The sequence below is a fragment of the Lontra canadensis genome, unplaced genomic scaffold (genome assembly GCF_010015895.1).
Source record: "Lontra canadensis isolate GAN:19392208 unplaced genomic scaffold, GSC_riverotter_1.0 scaffold8, whole genome shotgun sequence".
Lineage (NCBI taxonomy): Eukaryota > Metazoa > Chordata > Mammalia > Carnivora > Mustelidae > Lontra > Lontra canadensis.
In genome coordinates this window covers 3,288,399-3,309,193 of record NW_022631002.1, presented here as the reverse complement: position 1 = coordinate 3,309,193, position 20,795 = coordinate 3,288,399, and the positions used below count along the sequence as shown (strand labels likewise).

At 62.1% G+C, this 20,795-nt stretch overlaps 1 protein-coding gene across 8 annotated transcripts in view; it reads left to right on the top strand.

Moving 5' to 3' along the window:
• The window catches only part of GSE1 (Gse1 coiled-coil protein), a 387,016-nt gene that overhangs the window by 325,141 nt on the left and 41,080 nt on the right, over positions 1-20,795 (top strand). Inside the window, exon 1 of one of the 8 annotated variants that reach the window (XM_032853825.1) lies at positions 13,765-13,887. The exons of 6 other annotated variants lie outside the window; for them this stretch is intronic. In XM_032853825.1, coding sequence (XP_032709716.1) covers positions 13,881-13,887 — 7 coding nt within the window. In that variant the 5' untranslated portion in view covers positions 13,765-13,880. Of the gene's footprint in view, positions 1-13,764; positions 13,888-20,795 lie in introns of those variants that run through there. One more of the 8 variants, XM_032853827.1, reaches the window with a different exon arrangement.

Genomic DNA, 20,795 nt, shown 5'->3' with positions numbered 1-20,795 from the left:
GCCACAATTCAAGTGCTCAGCAGCCACCCGTGGCTGGTGACACCCGGATGGGACAGATCAGAGGACATTTCAGTCTTCCAGAAAGTTCTGGTCGTGGGGGGCAGCCCTGTTCTAAGCATTCATATATGCAGAGTCTTAACCAAAAAGACTATCCTTTAACCAAGGCTATCCTTGACTGTTAACTGGTTTTGGGTTAGAACTTTCTGTATTCTCCCATGAGGAGGGGAGGTCTGAGCTGGGAATCAGATACGAATTTTTATTCTGTCTCTGGGACTTTGTCCCTTGGATCAGATCACTGAACCTCTCTGGCCTTTAGAGGTCAGATGTGGGGGGCATTTGGAGGAGGGGGTGTCCCTGCTGTCTTTTGGAATGGTAGAGAGGAAAGCGAGACATGGGCTGGCTTGGATGTGGAGTGCTCCTGGGGCTTGGAGAGGATGGGCTTGTTAAGAGCATAAAAACATAAAAGTGGGGAGATGTGGCTCCTCTCTCTCGCCTGATCTCTGGACGGTCTCAGGGAGAGCGTTTACCTCTTCTGCAGGGACTGTCTGCAAGGAAAGATGTTTTCCTTTCTCTTCCGGGCCCGTGTCCTGTCTCCTGTGTGCTCACCGTGTCAGCTCTGAGAGAGAAGGCTGGACCAGGAGTCCCGAGGCTGTCTGTTGCAGACTCCTGCCTTCTGTGTCCCACCCGGTGGGCTGCCCACCCCACCCCTCCGGCCCCGGGAGAGGAGTGCTGGCCTGGTCACATGGGAAGGGGCGAGCGTGCCCCCTGCCTGGCTTTCTCCCCTCCAGTCACTGGTCTCAACAGCAGTGCCCACACCCCGCCCCAGAGAGCCTGACTTGGTAGCTCTGTGTCCCACCTCCAGACGTGCACAATGAAAACAACTTCCATCTTTCAGGAATTGCCGGGATAATTTACACGTGCTAATGAAAGCACCCGCCCTCCAAAGAGCTGAGTGGGGAACACCGAAGCCCCCCCACCCCAGGGTCCCTCAGCCATCTCTGAGGGTCCAGGCCAAGGCCAGGGGAGCTGGGTAGCCAGCTAGCAGGCAGGGAAGGGGCTCCTGGGGCAGGGCCCTCCAAGTAGACACTCTGGGCTGGGGCTGCTCCCCCAACAGCTGAGCACTGGGGAGGGGTGGTTTGGCTGGTCCGAGCTTGGAAATCCATGCTCCCAAAGTCCTGTGCAGCCGGGGCCCCCTGGTCTGTGTATGGAGTCCCTGAGTGGGTGGAGCTGGGGCCACAGAGTGACAGAGCCCCTGGGCGGATCGGGGTGACAGGGCCGTGGGCGCTCCCCACGCCCTCCTCTCTCCCACTCCCCCTAATTATTTTTCTTGGATGTTGTGAATTAAATCTCACAGCAACCACAGGAGACGGCCCCGCGCACATCTCCACGCGTTGATAGGAGTTGTTAAATGAATAATGTTTACTTACGCTGGGGACCCAATTCTCTCTGAATATAATTCCCCTTCGAGTTCCGGGGAGCTTCCTGGAGAAACGTAAAAATAATAAACACGTCTCCGTATCAGAGGCTGGCATTGCTGCTTTGAATTCTTTGGGGGGAAGAGAGGCGGGGAAGAGATAAATTAAAATTAATTTTTAAAAGAGGATCACGCCACGAGTCAGATGACAAAGCAAGCTGGAAAGACAGACAGGGAGGTTCTGGAAGGGTGAGCCCCAGGGCTCCCCTCCGCCAGAGAGAGGGCGGGCTTACCTGCCGAGAATGTAGGTTCCTGGGCCCCAATCCAGACCCACCCCCAATCAGAACATAGGGGAGGGGTGTGGGGGTGTGGAGTTCGGAGGTCAAAGGTTATGGAGTCGTCCCCCGGGTCTTGAGGGCCATCTCCTGTGCAGGCAGGCCAACTGGAACAACAGGTGTCTCCACTTCACCTGTCTGGCCGCTCTGCATCCCCAGAAGAGATGCCAGGGCTGGGAGAAATGCTCTGGGTGGCCCCTCCCTCTTCCCCTCCTCCTTCCTTTAGATGCCAGCTAGCCATGGTCAGAGCCCCGAGACGTAGCAGGAAGGTAGCAGTTGTCCCGCTGTGACAGAGGTCCGGGCAGCATCTGAGGCCGTGACCTGGGTCCTGCTCGCCACTGTGCCCCGGGAGGCCCTCTAGGTGTGGTGCAGAAGGCACTCCTCCCCCAGCTCTGCGCAGCTGGCTGGTGACACCGGGGTCACCTCCAACAGCGTGACCTCCTCCTCCTTGTAACGAACCACCCCGGTTGGTAGAAAGCAGCAAAGGCAGTGCTCACAGATGGGGTCAGGCAGCGTGGGGACTTTCCCAAGGTCACAGAGCAATTTGCCGGCTGAGCCAGGAATAGACCTCCTGAGCTGGGCTGTGCCAACCCCAGGCTCAAATTGCTAGCCAGGCAGGTCTGTGCGGGGAGCCGCGGGGAGCCGCCCACCACGAGCCCTGTATGTGGGCCACGGGGAGGGGCTGGGAGCCGCCATCCCCCGTGGACGGGGAAGGCCAGAGTCTTCTCCAGTGTCGCCGTCATTCCTGTGAGAGAAGGCTGGTTGGAGCTCTGGGCCAGAGGTTGGCGTTGAGTGGGGCTGGCAGTTCGTAGCTGGGAAGGCCGCCGTGGTGTGCCTGTTTGCCTATTTCTTTTAAGATCATCAGGGAGTGTTTAAAAAACAAAAACCAAAAACCCCAAACCCAGTAATCCAGCATTTGTTTCCTGGGGACTCTGCAGAATGTCCTAGCTCCTCTTAGGGGGAGGGATTGGTGTGGTATCGAAGACGGGGACTCTGTAGGCGCCGATGGAAAAAAACCCATGCTCATCAGCTCTGGGAAGGCACTCAGCATTCTGGAGAGAGAGGGCTCCGTGCGTGTGTTCCAGGAGGTTCCCGTGTTCTGTTTTTGGCTGGGTTTATTTTGGGGCAGGAGGGATGCGGGCGGCATTTGTGGCTGATAAGGGTTTCTGTCCTCCCAGGGGCTTCCTCATTTTTTCTGCGTCAGTACAGCAAATGTTTATTTAAGAGCTCGTGAAGGCCCAGAAATGAGTAAGGCCCCTTTCCCCTCCAGTGGCTGGTCCTTTCCTGAGCGCAGGGCAGAGCACAGAACACTCAAGTCACCCCGGGTAGGGGAAGGCCGGCTTCCATAGGGGGTTAGAGTCACATCCTGGAAGGCTACTGGAGGAGGCGGATCTTAGCCAGGGCCTGAGGGAAGAGGCAAGCAGCACCCTGGCGAGACTGGGGAAGGGCTGGGGAAGGGCTGGGGAGGGCCTGCCTCGCGGGAGGGGGCCGCCAGAGCCAAGGTCAGAGATGCTCTTTGACCACGTTCCCCTGTCTGGGGAGGGCAGGCAGGTGGGGGGCAGGTGTGTCTGAAGAGGTACTGTCGGGGGGAGGTCAGAAAGGTGGGGTGGCTGGGGTGTGGATCTGCAAGTTGCCACCGCCAAGATGGAAGCCTGGGGTCTTGAAGGTGAAGGTGAAGATGGAGACCCAAAGCCTGGAGAGGCAGGGCCGATCGTGGGGGGGGGGCAGGAGGGACTGCTGGAGGAGGTGGTGGGGAGGGTGCTGGGTCACAGTGGGATGCCTGGGTTGAGAGTGGGGGGAGGCAGCAGAGGCTGGGGGGCGGGTGCAGAGCGGCCATGGGTGGCAGGTGGAGGCCCAGGTGGGAGCCTGGAGCTTGGGAACAGGGTGCCCCAGGCTGGGAGCATTGCAGACCCAGGCTGGAAGGGCCACCCGTGCAGGAGGGAACGGGAAGGCCCTTCTTGGCGCCCGCAGGTAATTCAGAGGGGAGGACAGTGCGGCAGCACCTCCCACCTTCTGCGGGGGCAGGTGGCCTTTTTAACACCCAGAGGCGTCTGAGACTGGCCACAGCCAAGGCCTGTGCCCTGGGGCTCAGCACCAGCAACTTCCAGCTGTGAAAATGGCAAGTCAAGTGTGACCCTTTTTCTTTTGGTTATTTCCATTTGGGAGACCGAATTATAAAAACATCAGTGCAGCAATGATTGAATCCAGCAATACCAGGCCTGGCATTGTCCTGTTGTCCCAGGCCCACCGCCCACCCCTGCAGTGGCCTTCAGCGGGGGCCGAGGCCCGGGAGCGTGCACCCTCTGTTCACATCAGGTCTTGGTGTCTGTGAGCGTTGCTTGTCCAGTTGGCGGATGGTAAGGGCAACTGGGATCTTACTGTCCTGGTGACAGTTTGAGATTTTAGTGACAGGCAGTAGATTAATCCAGAAATTTGTCAGGTACTGACATCCCGAAAGGTTTGGGGGTGGGGGGAGTGCAGAGGTTCACCCCTGCTCCGCCTCCTGCCCCAAGAACAGCACGCTTGGCACGCGGGAGGCACTCAGGGGACCCTAGACCGGGCGGGTAGCAGACCCCCCGCCCCCTACCCCACACCGAGGGGGAGGGTTGAAGGCCCCCAGAGATGGGGCAGGAGCGCTGCCCACCTGTGTGCAAATGTTGCTTCTTCATGGCCATTTGATCCTTAAAAAACTTTGAAGGCTTTCGGACATGCAGAGAAAATTGGGGAATGGATCCCCTGAAGTTTCTGAAGATCCCTTAGGAGTGGGTGTGGGTTTTACTGGAAACCCTGCGGAACTCGGAACTCAGTCCTAGGACATATCCCAGTCTGTTGCTGAGCAAGGTCAAGTGGCTGGGCCCACCCAGATCTGTCTGGGACTCAGGGTGACTCGAGGTCCCAAGGCCCCTCTCCCAGCGCTCCCCTGGGCCTGTGGTGGGGGAGGAGGGCTGGGTGGGGGTCTAGGTGTGTTGTCCAGTGAGCCAACTGCCCAAGGAGAGGAAAACCCCTCAGCCAGCGCAAGGGTGGCTGGTTAATTTTTACAAAGAAGGGCTGTTCCTGAGAAGCTGTTGAGGAAACCACCCAGATTTCTGTGTCCACTGGGCTTCCGGGCCCAGGAGGTGACACTGGGCCAGTGTACGTGTAGGTTTATGGGAGCGCTCTTGCGCCCCCGCCCCCTCTGTCTCTACAGGAAGGGCCCACGCTGGCCTCAGGTCAGGGCTCCAGGACTAGAGGGTGTCCCGGTCTGCAGCGACCCGCAGCGGGTCTAGCTTCCCTGGTCCCCCAGGCCGTGCCCAGATTACAGCTGGCAGCTCTCCAGCCAGGTGGGGCCTGGTGGCAGGAGCCTGCTCTCAGGTGTGTCCCCTTCCCTGTCCTGACCTCCAGCTGCTCAGCGCGTGGGCAAGGCCTGGCCTCCCCCTGTAGCCCAGAACTATTGATAAGGCCAAACAGAGCCCTGTGCGCCCAGCACCCGCAGGGCTCGGAGGTCGGGTCTGCAGAGACCGCACTGAACGCGTCTGTGTGTGTGAGGGGCCGGCTGGGGCTGGGAAAATGCCGCGGAAGGAAATAAGCTTGAATAGTCTTGGTTTCTCTGGAATCACCGCGGGGAAGGGATTTTCACAGGGAGGCCGGTCTCCACGCGGCATCTTGCTTGGGGGTTCTCGGCAAACGGAAGTCCTGCCCTGTGGACACCCTGCCCCCAAACCCCCCCACCCCTGGGACAAGCGAGGGGGTTCAGCTCGGATCTTTTTTTTTTTTTTTTGATTGAGGTAGAATTAACCATTTTATTTTATTTTATTTTATTTTTAAGATTTTATTTATTTTTTTGACAGAGATCACAAGCAGGCAGAGAGGCAGGCAGAGAGGGAGGAGGAAGCAGGCTCCCTGCTGAGCAGAGAGCCCGATGCGATGCGGGGCTCGATCCCAGGACCCTGGGATCATGACCTGAGCCGAAGGCAGAGGCTTTAACCCACGGAGCCACCCAGGCACCCCAGAATTAACCATTTTAAAGTGAACCCTTCAGAGGCATTGACTACATTCCCAAGTTGGGGTAACCGCCATCTCTGTCTTGGTCCAAAACTTTTTTTTCTCCCCAAAAGGAAACCCTGTCCCCGGGAGCACACACTCCCCGTTCCCTCTGCCACAGCCCCTGGTGATGAGCATTGGACTTTGTGTCCCTGTGTCTTTACCTCTTCTGGATTTCCTGGGGCTGCAGTCATCCGAGATGGGGCCCTTTGGGACCGGCTTCTGTCCGCCAGCATGCTGCCTTCAAGGCGCACCCTCTCGGTCCGCGTGTCCCTCTGTCTTCACTCTCGCACGGCCAAGAATATTCCAGGCTGGGGACAGCCCATGGGCTTTAATACCCACTCGTCTTTTGATGGATGTTTTCGATTGTTTGCACTTTCTGGCCACTGGTGAACCACGCTGCCCGCGATATTCGTGTCCAGCGTGGGGCAGACCTGTGTTTGCCCCCTTCCCAGGAGACACCCTGCTGTGGCCTGTGTCTGGACTCCTCTCCTTTTTGTGGCCAGATAATACCCCTCTGTGTGGCTAGACCACGTTTGTTCAGCCACTCATCTGGGGGGGGATATTTGGGTGGGTCAGGTTTTTTTTTTTTAATTAATCTGTTAAAGATTTTGTTTGAGAGTGAGCAAGCAAGAGTGGGGTGCAGAGGGAGGAGCAGACTCCCCGCCGAGCAGGGAGCCTGATGCAGGGCTCGATCCCAGGACCCCGAGGTCACGACCTGAGCCGAAGGCGGAGCCACCCAGGCGCCTGGTTCAGGGGGGGGGAGTGAAAGATGCATGTCCCTGGGAAGGAAGTGCCGATAGCAGGGCGGGGGGCCGTGGTGGTCTCCCGAAGGCCTCTTTCTGCATGTGGGCAAAGGGAGGGCCGTTCCTGCTAGGACCTGTAAGAGGGAGCCAGTGCCGCTTCCCCGTCGGGCTGGCCAGCCTGCCCCCAGCCCCGTCTGAGAAGCGGTTCCTCCTAAGACTTCTTGTTTGCAGCTGCCTTTCCACCCGTTTCCTCCTCACAGCCAATGCGAGCAGTTCTGTTGCGCTGCAGCTGTGTCCCAGGCACTGTGCAAGGCCCCTTCTAGTTTATTATCCCGTTGAGGCCTCACTAAAGCGGTGGGAAATGCTCGCTGGTGGACTGCAGGCTACGTGAGTGCAGGGGGAGGTGGCCTGCGGCCCTGCAGGCTTACTGAGGCCCATGCATCTGGCCTCAGGGTCTCAGACCCTCAGCATTTTGCTCTTGGGGTGGTCATTGAACGAGGTTAACACGCAAAAAGATGCCCAGGAGCTTATGTTTAGGAGGAGAGAGCGGAGAAACCTGCTGGGGGTGTGGAAGCAGGTAGGGGTCTCAAGAGGGAGGGGACACTGGAAAGACCCATGATCTGGGGCCTGGAATGCCCAGCCTGGACACTGATGGCCCAGGAGTCCAGATGGCGCTGCTCCTGGTGGGAACAGAGGTTGAGAGGAGAACGCTCCTCCCTGCGCCACTGTCAACAGGACAGGGGACATGTTTCTGGTGGGGTTTCGGCTTTGCTGACATCATTGGCCACCGTTCTGGGGCCGTCCCCACCCCGGAAGCTTCTGCGGCTGCCCTGGAAGGAGAGCCTGGCAGCCTGTCCCACGGCACTCAGGCCTGCCAGGGAGTTGCACTCGAGCTGGGGATCCTGAGTGCTCCGTGATTTCCTAAAAGCCTGCGAAATAAAGCAAGACCACTCAGGGACCTCGTCTCGCCTGCTTTACATCACGAATGTTGACAGTAGGGAAATGTGGCCAGGTTTCTCTCAAATATGAAAAATGGGAAGTAGGCGAGTCAGAAAATGAAGCCTGGCTCCCCGCGCACTCCCCCCCAGCAGTGTGGAGGATGAGATGCCCGGGGCACCCTCGGAAAGCGGGGTGATGTCTCTGTGCCTCCATTTCCTCATCCAGGAGGTGGGGTGGCGCCAGCCCGGAGGGCTCTGAATGCGGAAGGGGTCAAGTGCCCTCGCGCAGCTGTGCCCCCTCGGGCCCCTTGTTGCCAAGTGTCTTGCCGGAAGCTCAGCTAGGGGGACCGCTTCCCTCCCTCCCTCCCTCCCTCCCTCCAGCGGCCAGGGGGAGGGACAGGTTGTGGAGCGCGGCCTGATGCTCTGCCCAGGTGGCTGGGGGATGGGCAGCGGTTCAGGCCCGAGCCGAAGGTGAGGGACCCTGCACCCCCCCTCCCCGTAGCTCCCCCAGGGGGTGTCAGGGCAAGCGAGGAGGGTCCGTGCTTCACCCCGCAGCTCGGCCACCCAGGCGACTGACATCTTGCAGGCTGTGGGCTCAGGGTGGGAGTGGGGGGTCAGCGGTGGTAGAAAAGCCTCTTTGGACCCCCTAGAGTCGCTGCCCCCCTCCCTCGACCACCTCCTCCCCCTCCCGCCTTGGCCTGGCCCCGCCGTATAAAGTTTAAAGGTTTTAAATGCAAATATTTCTCTGTTATAGATGCCAGCTGTCTCCAGAGAGCGCGTTTGCTTGCAGCTCAACTTTATTGTCCAATTAGCTTCCCATATCTGGGTACCGGGGAGCCTGGAGGCTGGGGGAGGGGTGCGGCTCCTGCCGAGGGGCGGGGCCGGGAGCCGCCCCCAGGGGACCCGGGCTGGGGCTGGGGGGCCCTTTCAGACTCCCAGGCCGGGGCGGGAGAGGCAGGGCCCGGGGCGGGGGTGTTCTTTTCTTATTTAACAGAAATAAAAGCCACCCGCCCCGCACACACTGGCTTCCTTTTAGTCCCCATCGAGTGTCCCCTCCCCGCCTGCTTCCTCGCGGCGCGGCGGCTTCCCCATTCACCGGGGCTCAGCGGCGCTCACAAAGCGAGGCAATTAGCATTGAAAATCTATGCAAAACAGCTGTTAACTGATTGTGAGGGAGCGCAGCTGTGTGCCGGGTGCAGCTCGGAGGCGGGGGAAGGGCGGAAGTGCTGGGGCAGCCCGGGGTTAAGAGGCAAACTCCTGTCCCCTCGGCCAAGGGAGCCCACCCGGCCTTAACCCTCGCTGCTCCCCGGCAGGTGACCTTGGGCCTCGCGGAGCCGGCGGAGAGGGTGTGGGGGCTGGGTCCCGCCCCCCCCCCCCCCCCCCCCCCCCCCCCGCCCGCCCCGGGGGCCGGGGGGGGGGCTCTCAAGCGAGCTTCCTCCCCCCACCGTCCTTTGCCGCAGCTCTTTGCCTTCACTTACCCGTCCGGCTTATCTGCGTGAAGTCTGAGGGCAGGAGTGTGCCTGGCTGCTGGAGCCCTGTCACCGCTACATGGAGTGCCTCTGCCGCCTGGGCTTGCCTTGCCAGGGGAAGAGGGGGCGGCGGGGAAGAGAGCTTGGGGCGCCAACCCCCCCCCCCCCCGGAGGCCGACACCCCATCTCCCAGCCTGTGAAGGATGCTCCCTCCTGGCCCAGACGGGAGCTCTGTAGGGTGGCCTGGGGAATCTGTCTCACACACAGACACCCCCGCCCCTTTATCTAAGGCCCACTGCCCTGTGGGACCCAGTGCCTGGGGGGATGAATTCCAGAGGCGGGGATGGGAAAAGCCTTGGAAGAGATAAGATGTGAGCCCGGCTTTGAAGAAGGGAGAGGTTCCTGGGCAGTGGTGGCTGGAAAGAGAAAGAAGACTTTGGTGTCTAAGTTGGGGAGGGGGGTAAGTGTGGCCACAGGGCAGGCTGTAGGTGGAGGGGCGCCAGGGCAGACCCTCTGCCCAACAGCCCTTGGTGCTGGGGGTCTGGGGCCTATGCATGTGACACTCCTGGCCTGGTGGCCTTGGGGAGGGTGGACCACTCCTGTTGAAGGGCTTGCCCAAATCCCCAGGTGTCAGTCTCTGGGTGATGGGTACCCCTGCCCCCAGGTGTGTCTGCACACAGGCTGCCAGGTAGAGGCAGATGGCCAGGCTCTGGATCATGCTTGGATCGAATTTGTGTATCCTAGGCAAGTTAATTAACCTCTGGTCTCCTAGCCCCGGCTTTGTAATGGGGTTCACGCGGCCCACGTTGCAAGACCCAGGCTGGGCTGTCCTGGCACATGTTGGGGGTTTGGTGAATGGCAAAAGCCATACTCCCTTTCACCCACAACGCCGTCCAGGTCCCTGCTGCTTGGGCGCTGATTCAGATGCCGCATGAGGGGTCTGTGGGCAGGTGATGGCGGTGGTGTCCCCGTGGACTGGGAGCCCCGATCAGGGCCGAGGGCACTGGTAAACTACTTGTACCTCCCACTGACCCCAGAAGGACGCGGGGCTCCCTCCAAGGCCTCAGGGGGCTGTCACAGACCAGGTGCTGCCCCTGTGTTGGGACTCGGAGCCTAGATGCCTGGGAATCTCCCCTCAAGTAGGTCCACATGGTGGTGGTGGGCTAAGTGGCCAACCTGCCCTGGTGGCTTCCCAGATCCTTGGCGTCCTTGAAGCCCCCTCTGTCCGCACCTTGCACTGGTGTCTGCTGCCTGGGCTCTGAGGCCACAGGCTGAGAGCGGTGGGGCTGGCATTTTCTGCTCTGGATCTGGGAAGGCCAGTGCAGCAGGGCCTGGGCTCCGCGCGTTTGCTGACTGAATGCCCCACCTTCGTGGTTAGAGGCCTCCCTTTCTTTCCAGCGGATCCCTTCGGGGTCCATCATGAACCCCCTTCTCAGTTGCTAGCCTGGGGGGTGGGTCGGTTTAAGGGAGCCCCTCGAACTTATCCTTGACTGTTGGCTCTTCGATCTTGGCTCTGCGGCTTTCTCGGTTCCAGGCTCCGGGAGCCTGGGCTGGATTTGCAGGGATCCGTGTGAGTAGGTGTTCAGAGCCAGGTGACGGCCGCCGCTTGGCAGGGGTGCGAGGGTGCAGGCAAGCAGGTATCTGCCTCCTGTTCCCCATGGCACACAGGGTCCGGGCGGATGTCCCAGCTCCTGGAGGCGTCCCCACATCGTCCCTGTAGGACTGGCTCTGGCATCGTGCCCTTTTACCCTGAACCTTTTGTCTCTGCCTTCTGTTGCCGGGCAAATGGGCACGAGGGAGAGGAGGTTCAGGAAGGCTGTGCAGTGGGAGCTGCTGAGGAGGAAAGAGAAAGAACGCGCCTGGAGGGAAATGGAGGCCCGCCAGCCCGAGCCCCCAGTGGCGGGAAATTAGGAGTCAAGCTACGAACCTCGTTAGCGAGGAGCGCGGGCTGCAGGAGAGCAATTCCCACCCTTAAACTCAGAGGCCGTGCTCCCGGATTACTAATTTCCTCGAGCTGGGCGCACTGACAGTGAGTGTCATCTATCTCCCCCGTGCCAGCCCGCCTGGCGGCCGCCAGCACCACCGCTCCACCGGCTCGCTGCCGCCCCCCGGTGGTCGCTGTGGTTTCCTGCAGCGCGCCCGCTTGCCTCCGCGGCGGAGCCAGGCAGGCACGACTGCAGGTGTGAGCAGCGCCAGGCGCGGCTCCCATGGCAGCAGTGCCCACGTGACCTTGAGCGACTCTGGCCTCAGCTTCTTCATCTGTGAAATGGGAGTAGACCACCCGTCTGGCAATCCGATGGGGCCCGACGTCCACCAGGGATGGGTCGGCCAGCTCTAAAAATTAGCCGAATTTGCATGGTGGTCGTGGCCATCTCAGCAATTTCTGTGTAGCCCTATGGTCCTCTACGCAGAAGTGGAAGAACTTGACCCCCCCCTTCCCTTACGAGGGTCTCCCAGAGTTGGAGGGAAAGAAGTGGGAGCTTGGTGTCAGTCCTGGTGGGAGGTTCCTTGGCCGGCGGCAGGCCTTGGAGGACCTGAAGTCCAAGCTGGGAGGAGACTCCGGGCCAGGTGAGATTGCTCATTTGCATATTGTTCCCCTCCCTGCCCTCCGCCCGAGATTCAGGTGGGAAAGGGTTGGAACCGCCCCAGAGGTTTTTAGTTTTGTTTTTAAGGCCCTAGGCCTGTTGCTGAGTTCCGTCCTGACTCCTCCTTCCCCTTCCCCCGCCAGGGTGTCCTGGCGGGGATGGAGGCTTCCCCTCCCCTGCGTCCTGGCCGCCTGGGCCGCCGTGAATCTGCCGGTCGCTGCTGGGTGTAAATTAGGGGAGGCCTCGCTGCGGAGACTCCGTGCGGTGCCTGAAGTGTCGTGCCAGGGCTGAGGCCCGCAGGAGGGAGGCACAGCCCCGCGGAGGCGGGTGGCGAAGGGGAAGCGCCCCTCCCGCCTGGTGTCAGGGCCGGCCGGCGCCCGCAGGTAGGAGCCAGTAACGGCCCCAGGCCGGGCCTCGCGGGTCCGTTTCCCTTTTCGTTTGTGGTCGGCCAGGAGCCTTGTGCAAGGCGGGGGCGGCGACCCGCGTGCGCCCCCACTCTGTGTGCCCCAGCTGGCGGTAGGGCGAAGGTGGACCAGGGGAGAGGGGGGCTTGGGGGCGCCCTCGGGGCCCTGCCCCTCGTCCCGCAGCGGGCACATAGGCGGGTTCGGCTCCCTGCTGGCGCGGGCCCCGAATGCTCCAGGCCCGCCAGCGTCATCTGGAACAGATGGATGGGGGGTGGCAGGCGCCCAGCGCTCCCTCCCATCGCAATCCGGGCTGGCGCGGGGAGGGAGGGAGAGGGAGGGAGGAAGGCGGGGGAGGCTGGGCCCGCGGGGACGGCAGCGTGCGCGCCTGCCAAGCGCAGCGCGGGCATGTCCCGGGGCAGGTTTGGGGCTGGCAGAAGCGCGGGCTGGCACCTGGGTCCGAAAGTTGAAACCCGCAGCGTGGCGCTGGGGCGGCCGCCCTGGGGGTGGGGGTACTGGTTTGCCTCCAGGCTCAAAAGTATGAAAGCTGTGGATTAGAGCGTTTTCAAAAGAGAATGTACAGGGAGAGACCCTGGGGCATCGCAACACAGCCGGCAGCTTGGGACGCGCGCGGGGTCAGACCCCGGGGCGCCGGAATGCTTCGAGGCCAGGGGCGTCGGGCGAGGCGTGCCCCATTAACCCGGCGCTTCCTGGAGACGCAGGCGGCGCAGGGGGTGGGCTCCAGGCTGGTAGTCGGCGCCCGCCGCCGGTGGGGGCGGGGCGGGGCGGAGCGGGGGTGGTGGGGGGAGGAGGGCTGGGGCGCGCAGTCCTTCGCCTTGCCGCCTGTGGGTGCCCAGGAATTTCAGGACGCTCCCTGAGTCATTCCAGTCTGTCAAGTGCCTGGGTGAGGTAGGGTGGGGGGTGCCAGGAATGGGGAGGCGCTGCGCTGGGGCCGGAGGCCCAGTGGGTCGTGCCAGTTTCTGGAGGCGGGCGGCCTCGCCTCTGACCGCAACCCCAGCTACTTAATGACCCCCCTGGTGGAGCGGCGCCTCCGTGGACTCTGCCGTCTCTGAGACGTGGGTTCTTTAGAGAACTACCCCCTGCCCCCTGCATGTGGCCTTCCCAAAAGTTACTTAGAACAACGGGAGGGGGTAGTTCCTAGAATTTTAGCAGGAAGACGCGGAGGCTCGACTTTTTCACGTTCGGCCCTTTCAAGTTGGGGCGGTAAGGTCACGAATCTTGTGCGGCGGGGTCGGGAGGATAAATGGACACAGCCAGTCTTGAGTTGCCCCTCCCCCGCGCGCCCCACTGACACGCACACCAGCCCCCCAAAAAAGTTATCCTCCCGAAGGCCTCTAGGCCATGTGAGTTTATCCGCTCTTTACGGGGTCTTCTTTGGGCCAGACACTGTTGTAGGCACCTGGGACGCGGCGGTCACGAGACCTTACCGGGCTCGGCTCGCCTGGCGGTCGTGTTGGAAGTCACTGCTCCCTACTTTGGGAATTAAGTGGCCGGTCGTGGGCGCCATTGTACCTGGGACCCCCGAACAGTCCAGCCAGGGGCCCGCAGGAACGTGAGGGTGACATTTCCCCTACCTGCTGGTGTCCTCGGCTCACCTGGCCGACCGGGCTGGGGAGGCGCGTGTGCCCGCGCGGCTGTACCCGGGCGCCCGTCCGTGCGCGCGCGCGTGCGTGTGTGTTTGCGGCTGAAACCCGACACCTCCCGCTGGCTGAGGTCAGGGAGCCGGGAGCGAGCCAGTGGCCCGGGAGTGGGCGGCGTTGAGCTTGGGTGTGTCCTCGGCGGCGGCGACAGCAGCAGGTGTTTCTTGGCCGGGGCCCCGGAAGCTCCACCTCCCCAGCGGGCCCGAGCCGCCGCCGCCGCGCAGCCCCGGGTGAGATAAGCAGTTTAGACAAACACTGGGCGACGGTGGCTCCAGCATGTGTCAGCCGAGGCGGAGCTGCGGGGCCCTGGCATGAAAGGTGAGCGCGCCGCGCCGGGCGGGGGCTGGGGGGGGGGTCTTCGTACGCCCCCCCCCCCCACGCCCACCGCGCCGCGTCCTCGTCCAAGTTCGCGGGTTCCGGCGGGGGCGGCCGCCAACGGCTCCCGGGCAACTTCCCCCGGAGTGCGAGCGGCGATAAGAGCCGAGCGGGCGGGTAACCAAAGCCCCCCCCCCTCCCGCCCTCACGGGTCGCAGCCGGGGCGGCCTGGCCCGGGGTGGGGACACAGGCCGCCGCGGGGCTCGGGCTCGGGGGCCGCGTCCAGCGAGGGGCGTGTAAGTGCGGCCGTGGGGGGGGCAGTGGGAAGCTGGGGGGGCTCTGGGCGAGCTGTCGGCACTCCGGAGCCGGGGCAAAAACTTTGCGGCGGCGGCGGGAGCGAGGGGGCGGCGGTGCACCCCGGCGGCAGGTGCTGGCGGCGGCCGGGGCAGGCGGGGGAGGGGGTGGCCCGCGGCGGAGCTCGCCGGCGGGGCCCGCGCGGTTCGGGTTTTGTCTTGCTCCCCTCCCCCTCCCCTCGAAGCGGGGTAGATCGCGGGGAGGGTGGGGCTGCAGGCTCCCGGGTATCCGACCCCCACGCCCTGCTTCCCAAGGGCGCGCCCGGGGCTCCGCTGCTGCTCTCCTCCCGCCTCCCCCCCAGCCCCTCCCCCCGTTGGATTGGTGCCCCTGCCCCTCCTCCTGCCGAAGATGGCTGCCCCAGCCTCGGAGGTGGGAGGGTGATTGCATCTGCCGCCCCCCACTCGCGCTGCCCTTTTCCCTCCCCAGCCCTTCCTGCTCCGCCTGGATGCGCCTCCCCGCCCCCAGCCCTCCCGGGCCCGCGGCCGCGCTGATGGGCGGCGAGTGGCCCGACCGAGTGGAGCCGATTCAATTACATTGCAGCACCAGAGACACCTCGTCGGCCGGCCGCCTCTCCGGCAGGCTAATTAAATTCCCTCCGTGGAGGCGGAGCGGGAGTTGGGCTGGCCCTCCGCAGCTCCGGGCGGGGACAAGGGGACCACTTAGAAGTGTGCAACGGAGACTGCCGGGGCAGGACCTGGGAAGAAGGGGGTTCTCTGGGTTGGGGGGGGAGAGATGCCTCGAGCCCTTCCCCACCCCACTTGGTGGGTCTGGGGGCCCCTGGCCAGAGCGCCTGCTCCAAGTTTGAAGGGCCGTGTGCTGGGTGGGGAAGCACCTGCTGCCCCACGCTGGGTTGGTGGCTACCAGCCCCTAGTGGAGTCGATTTGGCTGTTGTTTTGTAAACTAGTCTTTGTCTGCAAAGTGCACCTAAAATACATTAAAACCTTGTTAACCCCTGCGGTGCCTTATCTGGGGCCCATACAGGTTGGGGTTTGGAAGCAAAAAGCAAGACCACCAGATGAAAAAAAGGGACTCCTTTTGTCAAGGCGCCGGAACAAAAGGCCCGGCTTCTCTGAGTGGGAACCTCCCGGCCTAAGCGGATTTCTAGGAGGCAGGGATGGTGGGCCATAAGGTCCTGGTGGGGTGCTTGGCCTGCTTGACCCACCGGCTCCTCTCCACCTGGGGTTCTGGGCCCTCCCGGCCAAGGATGGGAGAGCAGGGAGTGGGAAACCTTTGGTGATGAGCCCGTGTCTGGATCTCCTACAATGTTACTTAAGCTCTGGCATGTAAAAGTTGCTCACCCCGTGTTTACAGCCCCACCCCACCCACGGAGATGGTGGAACCCGAAGCCCAGGCTGCCGCCTGACTCAGCCGGGCCACGCCACAGGTGAAGGGCCCCTGGGCTCAGGCTCCGACGGGCAGGCTGCGTGTGTGTCATCCCGGCGGCCGCCTGCCGCCCGAGGAGTCTCCACCCCGCCGGGTGGACCAGGAAGCCAGAGCAGCTGCACTGCTAGATCTGAGCGCCTGAATCAGCTCGGGCCTGACCCCTGGGTGAAGGGGGTGGGGAGGCGCCTGATGGCCGGTGCTGGATTGGTCTTTGTCACTTGGTCACGACAGCTCAGCAAGGAAGGGGGAAGGTGGGGGCAGCTAGGGCCGGCCAGGTTTTGACACTTGGAGGGTTTCTTTCCGTCAACCTTGGGAGCCTGTGAGTCTGGAGTTGGTCAGGGGCTGGGGCTACGAGCAGGGTCAGCCCCGCTTTGGGAGGGGAAGCTGGGAGGCCCATCCTGCTTTCAGGCAGCAGCCTATCTGTGGGGCCAGACTCCAGACAAGGCCACAGGCTGGCCTCTGGTGCAGGCCCTGACCTGTTGGGGACAGCTTTCAGAATCCTGGCTTGTCAAAGTTGAAAAGGGTTTATAGATTCCCAAGGTTGGTTTTCTAACACGGCTAGTGGCCTGGTTTCCCCAGACCCAGTGAAGCTGTAGCGTCTGGGTTCCTGGCCCTAGACTAGAGAATGCTTGAAGCACCACCCCCTCACCCCCCACCACCACACACACCCTAGGTGATCCTAATATCCAGACCGGGGCTGAGAATCAGTCCCCTAATGGGCGGGCAAAGAGACTCGGGCATGGTGGGCAACACCAGAGCTGACATCCAGAAGGGGATCCTTCTGGAAGCTCCAGGGGGCTTCTCAAAACCGTCCCCTCAGGCGGTCGTCTGGCTGCCAGTAACTTCCTTGTCCCTGGGAAGCGCCCAGAGAGCCTTGTGTTTTCAAAGCAGAAGGCGCCTGCCCCTGGGTCAGCATCTCCCACCTGGGGCACGGGAGAGACCTCTACACAGCGCCACTCGGTGGCTGATCTGAGTCCTGCACCTCCAAGCTTGAGCCCTCCCCAGTAGGTAGCTCCTAACTGCCCTTGACCCTTGGGCAGGTGGTGAGGCCCTCCCCTCCCTGCCCTGGAGAAGGAGGGGCCGCTGTGCTCTGCGCCCCTACCTGATGGGTGGGTGCTGGTGGCTCCTACTTTTCCAGAAGAATGCAGGCGAGTGAGACCTGGCTGCTACCTCTCCTTGCCCCAGGGACTCGCAGGGGCTTGTGGAGTCAGCCAGCAAGGCCGGTTTTTCCTGGCCCCATCTGAAGGCTTGGAATTCCCAGCTTGGGTTACTCGAAGTCCACGCTGGGCTGGGGTTGGGTGGTAGCACAGTAATTATCTCTGTTATGGCAACACAGGGAGCCTCCAAACCACAGGGCTTCGTCAGGCTGCCCGCCGCCCTTCCCCGGTGGGGCGGGCGACATTTCAGCCAGGCCGCTGCACCGGACACCGTCCGTCTTGCTTTCATTTCTCCCTCTCCGGGAGTGCAGTGCGGGGGGCCCCGCGCTGCCGGCCGCACTTCCCCATGCTGGCCCTTCTCCCAGCCGAGGCCACAGGCGGGAGGTGACGTTGCAGAGTGTTCCTGTCAATGAGAATTTATTGAGCGTCTCCTGTGAACCCAGCCGGGGCTGGCTGCTGGGAGGTGTAGGGACAGATAACACAGGAGCGCGTCCAGAGCCGCCTTTTGCACGCCTGCCAAAACGCACACCGGGGGCCTTTTAATCTGCTCTCTGCAGCTTCTCCCCTCCACCAGCCGCCGGGCTCTCGGCCTCGGCTCCGCGGGACCACACCACGCGGCCTCTGTGCTCGGCCCCTGTGTCTGCTCAGGCTGCCCCCCTGCCTGGGATTCTCCGGGCAGCTCCAAACCACCCCGGGATCCCTGAGGCCAGGCCCCTGCCCTGCCCTTTTTCATGCCTCAAGCGTGTTCCCAAGTGCAGAGGGGAAGCAGCTGTGGGGCCAGGGGAAGTGAAAGCAGCTCTGGGGACGGTGAGGTGGCCGGGGGAGGCCTGTAGATGAGGGGGAGGGTGCTTGTGAGCATCTGTGCAAGAGAGAAGATCTGGTTGAACTTGAGGCTCTGAGGGCCCCCGTGGGATTCGGGAATTTGGGGGAGTGACTTAGTTGAAGGAGGTTGGGGGAAGCAGGAAGCCTTCAGGTGTCGGGGCTCACTTTTGGCCGCACTTTAGAATCTCCTGGGGAACTTTAAAACACCCAGGCCGACCTGTGGCCAACAAAGCCCAGTCCCTAGAAGCGGGACCTGGACATCTGTATTTTATAAGCGCCCGCCCCCTCCCTCAGCCCAGGTGACCGCAGACCCAGCACTGAGCCAGGAGTGCCTTCCGCTGCCAGGGGAGCGGGAAAGGGACTTCTCCCCTTGGGGCGGGTGGACTGATGCTTTTTAAGGAGAACGGGGGTCTTACCCGGGAAACCAGTCTGTCCCTTTTGCCCCAGAGTTGGATGAGGCAACCTAGGGAGCCGGAAGCCCTCGCCTGCCAGGGGGAGACCCCGTCATGGGGTTGTTGGGTGGCTCTGGGTGCTGTGTTCACCTGGGATGAGGTCCTAAAGGTGACTGTCCTTACCTGGCCCCGGGTGAGCCACGAGCTTCTCCTGCGGGGGCCCTCGCACGCAGAGCTGCGTTTGGATGGACCGCCAAAGCCTTCCAGTCCTGGAACCGGTTCCTCCAGCTGGAGAACTTGACATGTGTGTGAGGAGTTGCACGTTGTAGTGGCTGGGGGGGGGCCTGCCAGAGCCCGCCCGGTGTGGGACATCCCTCCAGCTGTGTCGCGTCTGTACCGTGGGCTGCAGAGGCCTCCCTCAGGCTGAGGGTTTAGGGGACACGGATGCCCCACACCCTGAGTGGCCAACAGCTCAGAGGACAGAGGAGCTGGCTACCTTGTAGGCATGAGGGGAGCCCCCTGCGGGCATCTGCTATCCCTCTGACCGCTCCTGCCAAGGGCACTGGCATCCCCGTCTCCACCTGTGTGATTCTGTGCACTTGACCTCTGGTTCTGTTTTCTCATCTGTAAAATGGGGGGACGAATGGGAGCACCTGTGCCTTCAGACAGTTGGAGGTCAAACGCTTTCTCCTGAAAAGCTCAGGACGGTGCCTGGCGCAGAGGGCTCTTGGGTGCGGGTTTGTCCAAGAAAACACACCACATCGCCGCCTTTTTGGGTGACCCCAGTGTGCCTGGAGTTTCAGTTCGTGAAAACCTGAAAGCTCTGTTCGTCCTGGGCCTTGCCTGCCACAGGTGGGAGGGGCTGCGGCCACTCCTCCCACCGAGACTCTGACCCTCCGGTGCCGCCAGACGCTCCTCCTGGAGTCTCACCAGCTGCCCCCCCCCCCGCCCCCGGCCAGTCTGGAAACCACGCGTGTGCAGGCATCCCTCTTCTCAGCCGACTTAGGACCCCTCCCCCAGTGGCCCTTCCTGTGCTCAGATGGTGGGGGGTGGCCACAGGCAGCAATAAAAGGAATGGGTGAGCTTTTGGTCAGGGCGGTATCGAGGTCGGATAGGTAAAGCCGTCCCGGAGGAAAGTCTGTGTGTCAGACTGAGCAGGACCAGGCGTCCAAGCGAGGTGGGCAGGGGCCTCCCTCGTGCTGACCCCCCAGTGTTCTCTACTGGGCTGAGCCAGAGCTGGGGGCACCCGCCGGTGTGCCACCCAGCCCGTGGTGGGAGGGGAGCATGCGGATGCCTTCGTGGGACAGGGGCCGTGTTGTCTTTGAGGAGGGCCTCGACTGTGAGGTAGGGATTATCCTCATTTGACCATCGTCCAGGAGAAATGGGGGCCCTCCACGGGGGGAGGGGGGCGCTGTGCCGGCCTGCCCACTGGGAAGCAGGCTCTTGGTAGAGAAATTGCCAAGTGCATTATCTTTGCGTCTTTGTTACCATCTTACACGTGCTGAGGGCGGGGCTGTTCATTTGCTGGACAAGAAGATACAAAGTCGAGTAAGTAAAGCTCTGGTTCTCAGCGGGACTCCTGCATCCTTGGAGCTTAGGGAGGCTGTGGGGGCTGTGTGATCGCTCCCTGCCACCTCCAGAGTGGGGGGGGGTCCCATGTGCCCTCCCCAGTAACTTGGGAGAAAACTAAGCTCAGAATCCTCTCCATGGAATGCTTGGCCCCTCCTTGGCCTCTGGGTCCCGTTTGGGTAGATGGTCCCTTCCAGAGGCCGCCTGATCACTGCTGCTCGAGCTCCCAGGGGGATCAGGTGCTTGGGCTGAGATGCTGTGTTTGAGATCAGATGGATGTCCAGGACTTTCCCTTCTGGGCACGTAGACTTTCTGCATTGCATCGTGCGGTTTTTGCCTGTAAGGTCTTACAGGATTTTGCCTGACTGGAGGGCTCCCTTACTGGGGATGCCGGCCCCTGGGAGTCTGTTCCCTGGGCACAGGTGGTGCATTTTAACCTGATAGTTGGTTTCCAGTGCCGTGACTGGCGGTGGGGTGGGGGTAATGGGTGCTGGGAAGGGAAAGGTGAAGTGTAAAGATCTGACGTCTAGGAGTGGGGTCAGGATGGCACTTCCCGTCCACCAGCAGCAACCCAGACCTCTGTTGACCCGCTTCTGGCTCAGCCAGCTCCCCTCTGCACCCCTCAGCCCTTGGTCCCCGAGGGGGCAAGAAACCCCTTAGTGTAGCCAACACCTGTGCCTCAGAGCCTTCGTTGCCCCCCACCCCGGTGGGTCTCCGGGGTAGACTGGGCTGCTTTTCATCGTGTGACCCGAAAGAGCTGGAAAACCCCGAGGGTGAAGCCTGGTGCCTGTGAGAGCCAGTTCTGGGCCTCCGCGTCCTGCTTGGGTTGCAGGAACCTTCCAGGTTCGCAGTTGCAGGCTTGGAGGGATTCATGTTTAGGAGGTGAAGGATGCCTCAGGCCTGGACAATTCGCTTCCCAGCACTTGCTGGAGGACAGCTGTGGACAGAAGGGGACTGGCCTGGCCTGTGGCAGGGTTCACCCTGGGAGCTCGTGGCTCGTGGTGAACCTTTACCCGGGGCCCCTGTTCAAGGTCCCACTTTGGCCACAAGGTAGTTGGATTTCTTGGGGGTGGGGGGTGGGAACATTTGCTGGTGTCTGGGCATAGCACACGGGGCTTTGCAGATGGTAAATGAGCCCAGTAGGAAGTACCCTTAGAACTTTCCTTTGATACCCCTTATTCTTTTGACTCCTGGTGTGTCACACTGGGAACAGGTGTTAATTCTCGAGGCTCCC